We start from the raw sequence: 8,729 nt of genomic DNA on the forward strand, positions 1-8,729 counted from the left end.
GAAATGTAAAGACAAGAAAATAAAAGACGGAAAATAAAAGACAAGAAAGTAAAATAAAGAAAAAGATGAAGATGAACTTGAAATCTTAAAGAACTTGAAGAACACCCTAGGAGAGGGTTTAAAAGAAAAGAAAGAAAAGTTGGGAGAAAGAAAAGAGATGAAAGATTAGAGAGAATCCAAAGGATGATGGATTAAAGTATATCTTAGAAGGTAACCCTAGCCTCCTATTTATACCCAAAATGGGCACAAAAAGACAAAATAACTAAGCTTGGAGGCTAAGTTTACCAACACTAGTTACAATACAACAAAAGTTTAACTATCAAGTACAACCCACAACCAAAGTCTAACTAAAAAGTGCATAAGCTTAACTAAAGAGTAAATCTGATTTTTCCACTAAAAATCCAGCAATTTCCAGTTGTCTTCCATCTTCAAAAAGTCAGCGTCTTGTTCATTAAGCCCTCCAAAAAGTCGTGTAAGACTCAGGTCAACGCTGTACCAATGCTGTAGCATTTGCTGTTTTCACAAAAAACTCCCAATTAGCATCATTTACATATACCATCAAGTCAACCACAACATTTAGCTTCATAATAACAAAAATATAAAGAAATGAATGAAAAGGACTCAAAGTGGGAATGAAAAGAAATTAAAATAACTAAAACGACGCAAAAAGAGCACGTTATGTGTTAAATTCTCAACACATATCAGCAACATAGAAACTAGAATATATGTTGCCTAAGTAAACTTTGACGGATTTCAAAGAAAAATATGAGTGACCAACATTAAACTAAGGCAACTAGGCTAATATGTTGCCAAAGATACATGCAGGCAACATAGAATCATGTATATGTTGCCTAAGGTCACACTTAGGCAACATAGAACCATACTTTGCCTAAGAAGAAACTTAGGCAACATATAATAGATTTTGTTGTCTTAGCGTATCTTAAGCAACATAGGCAATTTACATTTGTTGTCTAAGACAACATTTGGTGTAGTGTGCTGCTTCCTTCGGCTACCCCACCTGCGAATTTCTCCCGCCACCCCACTAGCACCTGCGACTTTCTCCTGCCACCCCACCACCACCTGCGACTTCCTTTCACCACCCCACCTCCACCTGCAACTTCCTCCAGCCACCATATCATCGCCTGCGACTTACTTTGACTAGAATCATGATCCATCTAAGGACGAGACCCACCATACCACCGTTTTAGATACAAAGTCATGAAACATCATGGATCTGGTTCTCCTTCCCTTGTTTTGTTATTAATCGTCTTCAACATAGAAAACCAACTAACTTGCGACCACCAAATTATATATTTTCTTTACATAGGGCCTCGATGTTTCAACGGACTTGTGTTGAAGGAGTGGCTCAAGGTTTAGGGATTTGGAGAGGGGTTTGCTTAAAGGAGTGGCAGAGAAGTCGCTTTATCACAGTTGAATCCTTCATCTGTTCATCATCATCACTTTTTTTCATCAAGGGAGAGTTTGGTCGGAGTTTGGCCTTGAATGGAGAACGTGGTTGTGTGTGTGTATATATAAAATTACATTCTTGGTCCTTGTAATATATAGATATATAAGATATTCTTTATTTTTTAATTAAAAAATGAAATGTAAGTAAAATGATTAAAATACCCTCGAACTTAATCGGGTTAACGGAACCCTTTTGATTTTGTTAGAGGGAGGAACTTAATAGGCGCGAAAATTCGTACCAGGGGTACCGTCTTTGTATTTATTTTGATATGGGACCACTGTGGGTAGAATGTGTAAACCAGAGGACCAAATCAATAATTCACTTAGAAGTTAAACATTTATTACTTTAATTAAGAAAAAAAAATTATCGTTACATCGAATAAAAAACTAAGGGATTGTTTTTTACCAAATGCTTACCCGGATAAGTGTCTACTCGCAAAATTCAAAACTATCCCTTACTTACCGGGTAAGATTTTAGTCCACCAAAAAAGTATTGTATGTTACAATTACCCGATAAGTGCTAATTGTGGTAAGAGTCATTATCCATACTTATTAGGTAAGACTCTCGGTCCTCGTCTTTGCTCTTACCGGGTAAGAATCTTGGTATTTGCCATATTCATCCGGCAAGTTAATTTGACTTGGTAAGGCCTTACCTGGGTAAGCGTTTGGTAAACAACCCCTAAGAGGCCATTTATCAAACTCTTACATGGTAAATGCTTATCAGCAATAGTCACCACTTTTATTTATTGTGATAACCGGTTATTCGGTTATAAAGCTCGAGGTTGATTTTGGTAAGTGGGGGTAAGTTGAGAGGGATACATTGTTGATATGCTTAATTGCTTTTTTAAAATTCCACCGCCTCTTATATCTAAATTGTTAGTTATGAGATAATTTTTATCTCATTGGGATGATGCATATAATAGAAGAGAAGTAAAAGGAAAGTTTACGGTGTGTGGTCTTTGGTGCGATCAAGCAGAAACCGTAAGGAGAAAAGAAAGAAGCTAATTCGGTGAAATTATTTGGATAAATGTTGTTGTTCATCTATTTCTGATTAAGGTGAGTTATTTACAAACTTTCCTTTTTTGGTAATTTTTTATATGGGGAGATGATTATTAAAAAAAATTGAATGCTATAATCAGCATAATTGTGGGATTTTGATATGTATATATTGTGAATGGAACAAGGGTGGCATATCAAGGAGGGGTGTATTTTGGTTATAAGGGTGACATATCAAGGAGAGGTGTATACTGGGATAAAGATGGTATATCAAGGAGAGGTGTATACCAGGATAAGGGTGGCATAATCATTGAGATATAAAATATGGGTTTTTGATTAAAGTGTTCTTTGTTATCGCATCCTTATGATGCGATGACTTGGAGTTGTATGCGATGACTTAAAGTTATCACTTTCTATTGATATGATGAATATCACACCTATGTGATGTGATGAATATCACACCTATGTGATGCGAGAAGTATGTTTGTCGCACCACTGTGATGCGACAAGATTGATTTATCGCACTCATGTGATGCGATGAAATGATGACTTCGCACCAGTGTGTTGCGAGGAAATGGGGTTCACCCATATGATGCGAAAAATTAATGTATTCACCTATATGATGCCATGAGTTTCAACATAATGTGTTAAATGAATTATTGGGGCTATTTGATGCGATAAATTGTTTTTATGTCTCATCATTTTATGCGACAAAAGTGGATTGTTATATTAAAAAGTTGAATATTTGTGATTAATACAAATATAAGTTTATAAATGTGTTTTCGTGATTATTCACCTTGTAATAGCATCAAAGGGATTTCTCACTAGACCTTAAGGTCTAACTCTCATTTTTGGTGTTTTGGAAAAATGTCCATTACAGGTCGGATTCAACCAGGGGACAAGGGTAAGGGGAAACTGCGAAGAATTGTATTTGTTTGCATGAAATATTAAGGATAACATGTTATCTATTATTTTTTGGAATACTTGTTATGTGTACAAGTTTTATATAGAGATGATGTGGAAAAAGTTGTTAGCTACTTTGTAATGTAGCTTTTGTAGATATTGGGACAAAATGTGTAAATTATATTTCTCGATATATGGAAATATATGTTTATATGCAAATGTGATCTTTGGTGTTACATTTACCTTATGAGTAACATTCTCAATCATCAAAATGGATTAATGGTAAGCGTTTATAACCTGGTAAAAGTCATCACCTTCATTTACCGAGTAAGACTTTTGATCCTTATATTCCCTCTTACCGGATAATATTCTCAATCATTATTATCTTCACCCAAAAAAGTAATTGAACGAGCAAGCTCTTACTAAGATAAAAGTTTAGTAAACAGCCCAAAAAGAACAAAAATTACCTCTTTAGAGGATTTCATAACCTTAATGCTAAATTGGGTCTAGTTTGACTCGGGACTCATTGGAACTGAGGTTTCAAGTTAATTTTCAATACTTTCAAGTTTTTCAAGATTTTTTGAAGTACATGTATTATTTAAATTGTATTACAATACTAAATTTTAGAAATCTTAATAAAAAAACATTAATAACATTTTTGTCTAAAAAGAACTTTTCCAGAAAAAATATTACGGATCAAGTTTGGGACCGGATTTGGGATAGGCCTGATGGGACCTACACTGGTTATCGGGATTATAATCAATCCTAATTTTTTTGGTTGGGACCAGAATTAGCCAACCAGATTTTAAGGAGACCGATTTGGAATTGGTCTGACTCTATTCAGAACCAATTTTTAGCCATCTCTAATCTTAAACTTGTCGTGGATTTTCGTATCGGGTGCATTTCTCCTTTTGAACCCCTTTTTTGGATTTTTAACTAATTTTTTTTTAAAACCCATGAAAATTGTGATAACCTTGAGAATTAATATTTCATGTGTTATTTTATATGATTTTTTTCATCGAAGACTAAGATTTAGAATATCGATTAAACAATACATTTGTTTCACAATCTTTTTTTTTTCATATGTACTTGTTTCACAATGTAGATATTTTTAGCATGTTTGTGAAACAAAAGTTACACGTAAAAAAGTTTCACATGTGAATCACATACATATGAAACAAACACATTGTGAAACAAATATATGTTCATTATGCTAGCCTTAGATGAGAAAAAAATCATGTGAAACAATTCATTAGATAGAAGTTATCACATCTATCATAATATATGGAGCTCTCAGTTGATTAAACCCCTCTAACTAATTAATTGTATACACATACCATACAAATGAATAATTATTACGCTAATCCTCAATCATCTAATGATTGCCTTTTAAGCATACAACTATCAGGTAGTTTTGTCAACATCGATTTTAGTCCAAGTTTTAAGAATTGTTCAGGGATTCGTTCCACCTATTTTTATTATCTCGTATTTACCACATACATGGTACGATTAAACAAGACTTGACAAAATCCCGTTCCATTAACGTGTCTGTATCTTTTATATCTTTTAACTTCTCCCACAATCGTTGAATTGTTTCTGCCAGAACAAATCAACGCAAACAAACCCAGTATTTGTTTATGGCACAACAACCAGAACCAAACAAACCCATTATCCGTTTCGGCTGGAACAAATATTGCTATTCTATATCTGATTAAAATTTGTGATGCATTACAACATGTTGTGATATACACATATTGACCATTCTCATTTTCTACAACTATATATATAAAGAATAAATTGCAGTTTTACCCTGTGGTGACTTCCAACTTTCTTGATGATGGGGAAACAAGAGATTTTGCATAAGCCACAGGCAAAGCAACTATCTTCTTCGGTTTGCTCACATACGCTCTTCTCGTGAAGTTATTATAGTCGTTAGCTTCGATCTCATCCAGTATTTGCCGATACAACAACAACGATGCCCAAACCTAGCAACGAACGAGGTCACAAGATCATGATTTCAGGTCGAACAACATTTGCAGCAACGAAAAAGTAAGCATACATATGAAAAAGAGCCTTGGTTTTCACTACAACAAAATCGGGTTTATAGGACGCCAAAAATGTCTAAATATCCTAATAGACTGTTTTACATCACAAGTAAAAGTGTTTGGTGTTGTTTTTGGATTTGGATACATTAAGGTTTAAAAAGCTTACCGGCCATCTGCTAGCTGAACTCAGCTGTGTAACGCCTTCTTCCGCTTGGTCAAAAAACGTTCTTGCACGTTTTATTTGCTTTTTCATGAAAACCCTCCATTTATTCGTTACTTTCATTGCAAATATGTCGTCATCCGACAATCCGGCTTGGGCTAATTCATCTTGTGGCAGGTAAACTCTTCCTCTTCTTGCACTGGACCAGAAAAAGAAGCATTCAAGAACCAAGCATGAGGTCAAAGTCAAACTTCATACTTTTCAAATTTCCAAATTGACGTTCATGTATCAAGATCGACATGAAAACTTTTCCTATTAGATTGTAAATGATATGAAGTTTTATGTAAAATCAAATTCATCTGAATTTGTTTTGGGATTTGTATTGATTTTGAAGTGTAAATTTGCTTCATTGACTTTGAAAGTCAAACGCTATGTTTAGCAAACTTTATGCTAAGCTACTAGCTTGTACACTAGCACTGCTTGGTAAAAAACTAGTTGATAAGCTGAATGACAATGACTTAAAAGGACGTTGAAAAATTAACTGAAAAGGAAATATACAGAGCAAGATTGGAATAAAGCTCTTGGAGCTTGTTGAAACGCTAATTGAAGTAGCTTTTCAAAAAACTAGTTTATTGAAACGCTCCTTAAGTAGCTTTTCAATAATCTAGTTTATGGCTAATCAAACAGGGCTTTTTCAAGAAGCTCTAAAAACAAGCTAGTTTATGGTTGCAGAACACGACCAAAGGAGAGTATATGCTAAACTTACTCTTCTCCTACATCTCGGAGGATGTTGGTGAGTTGATTAGCGATCCCTAAAGCTAAAGCGGCATTATAAACACTCTCTGTTGGTGCCTGAGATTCATGGGCAATCCCCATTATCGGAACACTCATCAATCCAACCGTGCCTGCTACGTAATAACAATACAAATAAAGCTCATCAAAGTTCTCGTATCTTGACTTTTTGAGGTCCATCCTCATTCCATCGATCATATCCTTAAAAGGCTGAAAACATCCACAAAAGTAGAAAAAGAACCCGTCAAGAATTCGACAAAATGAAGATCCCACACGCAATTAGAATGTGCAATCATTACAATAAAATCGGGTTTATCGGACGCCAAAAATGTGTAAGTGTCATAATAGACTGCTCTATAGTTCAAAAGAATTGTGCATTCTATGTAAAAGTGTTACAATAAGCTTATATGACTGCTTTCAAGGGTCTTAAACAAGTTTCTGTCCTATTAGCTTTTTTATAGAACAACTTTGAGAGGTGTCCCTATGAACATATCTTTTTACAGAACACTTTTCAACTAATGTCATAAAAAATATTAATTGACCATTTTGTTTCAAAACGTTCTTAAAGAACTTGTTTTGACATCCAAAAGCGTTCCATGAACTTACTGTAACATTTTTATATAGGACGCACAAGTGTTTGGTCGTATAAAGCAACACATAAAACATTTTTGGCGTCCTAAAAACCCGATTTTGTTGTAGTGAAGGTATCGGCATTCAAGATCAGATTCAGAAAACATTTTTAAAAAGTCAACCTGAATGTCGACAGGAAACTTGGAAACGGTATCGGATAAAGCAGCATCGAGCATATCAAAAGGGCGCCCCTTGTAAAGATCTTCTAATCTCGACTCCCATCGATCTAAAGCTTTTGGAGTTATATGTGATGCATTAGGCCCGTCAACGAGTTCATCGGTTCTCCTACACCATACTGTTTAATCGAGTCAAACTAAAAAAGTCAAAATTCATAGATCCAAACTGCTGCTGAATCGGATCACTTGTTAGATTAGATCAAAAACCAACTTTGTTTTGTTGTAGCATACTAATTATAGAAAATGGCTTAATCATCAATATTTCCTTGAATAGAAAGTGGGAATTAACAAGAAAATGAATCTTGTTGGTATTTGAACACCAAACTTCAACAACTAAAAAAACTAAAACAAGATTCCATATTTGATAACTGGAAAAGAATTCAAATGGTCAACATTACCACTTTTCAAACCATTTTTAAAATTTAAAAATGATATATTTACAGACCAAAAAACCTTAAAAATGGTTGAAAAATCTCACCGTAAATTGCCCATATCGCTTTTCGCCTTTCGGGTGTCATCAACAATGTTCCTGTGAATAACAATACAAAAAATATGAACACTTTTATGCATAAAAAGAGATGGGTTGAAGTTAACACCAATTAAATAGAATATATTTTGATTAAGACAAGGGCTGACGAACCTAAGTAAAAGGTCTTGGCATATTCAGCACAAACTTCACCACATCTATCATAAGCTTCATTCAATAAGCCAAGTGTTCCAGGAAGAACAATATCTGGTTTCACCTCCATATCTTCTTCCCTAGATCTCATTTGTTCTTTAACCAAAGCTGCTTGCTTCAGAACGACATCGTAAACCAATTGTTCAGATGAAACAGCCAATCCACCAGATGGGTTAGCCACCACCCTCCTCGAAACGACGTCCGATCTTCTCCCATTTTTATTCGAACCCAAAAACCCCAATTCATGGAAACAAGAATAACACTTGACATTCTTCATTCTTCTTCTATCAGACCTCAAAACCCCCTTTTCTTTTGCAAACAATCTTGATGAATCTAATACCCTTGTTGTTTCCAAAAAACTCAATCCATTACAGACATCAGAATTAGGGGAAACAACCCATATTAAAGCAGCAGACATGATGTCGAAAATGGAACTATCAGACACTTAAAATCACCCAGAAAGAAGGGTTTTTTGTGGGATTTTAGACGATTGCATTCAGTGGAAAGATTACGAGTTACACTAAAAGCTCTGAAACTTGCTCAAAATGTGAACCAATTTTCGAGGTTTTGTTGATTGAAAATGAAGGGCTGCTGTTGAATGAAGAAAGGGGTTTGAGTACTGATGAATGAATGAAGAAGAGGTTTGAATAAAATAGGGTGGAGAAAATGGAGCATTCTTCTGATTTGGGAAGACATGAGAGGTGCCTGTTTTGTGTCCACATGTTTGCAGTAAATTTCACTTGGATTAGCTTCTTCTTTTTTTTCTTCATTTTTTATGATATATTGAACCAAAAAGTACCCATAAAATATTCCATAAAAAAATGAAATTGAAGTTTGAAAGTGACGTGAACGCTATGTTAAAAAAATCTACAGCTAAACAG

At 34.7% G+C, this 8,729-nt stretch overlaps 1 protein-coding gene across 1 annotated transcript; it reads right to left on the reverse strand.

The window, feature by feature from the left end:
• Window positions 1-5,036: 5,036 nt before the first annotated feature.
• LOC112512237 (phytoene synthase 2, chloroplastic) lies at window positions 5,037-8,500 on the reverse strand. Its single transcript, XM_025118105.1, has 6 exons — window positions 7,810-8,500; window positions 7,648-7,698; window positions 7,116-7,288; window positions 6,338-6,573; window positions 5,578-5,770; window positions 5,037-5,351 (listed from the first exon to the last, which is right to left on the reverse strand). Exons 1-6 carry the CDS (start codon window positions 8,264-8,266, stop codon window positions 5,172-5,174), a joined length of 1,290 nt encoding a protein of 429 aa, XP_024973873.1. The 5' UTR covers window positions 8,267-8,500; the 3' UTR covers window positions 5,037-5,171.
• Window positions 8,501-8,729: the final 229 nt, after the last annotated feature.

The sequence above is a fragment of the Cynara cardunculus genome, assembly GCF_001531365.2.
Source record: "Cynara cardunculus var. scolymus isolate 2C chromosome LG 5, CcrdV1, whole genome shotgun sequence".
In the NCBI taxonomy this organism is placed as follows: domain Eukaryota; kingdom Viridiplantae; phylum Streptophyta; class Magnoliopsida; order Asterales; family Asteraceae; genus Cynara; species Cynara cardunculus.

Excerpts from the sequence above, each read along its gene's own strand:
- LOC112512237 (XM_025118105.1), bottom strand. The coding sequence starts at position 8,266 with ATGTCTGCTGCTTTAATATGGGTTGTTTCCCCTAATTCTGATGTCTGT. Across the intron at positions 7,699-7,809 it reads TGCCAAGACCTTTTACTTAG|GAACATTGTTGATGACACCC; the intron begins GTTCGTCAGCCC and ends TGTTATTCACAG. Across the intron at positions 5,352-5,577 it reads GTTCAGCTAGCAGATGGCCG|GTTTGGGCATCGTTGTTGTT; the intron begins GTAAGCTTTTTA and ends GTTCGTTGCTAG.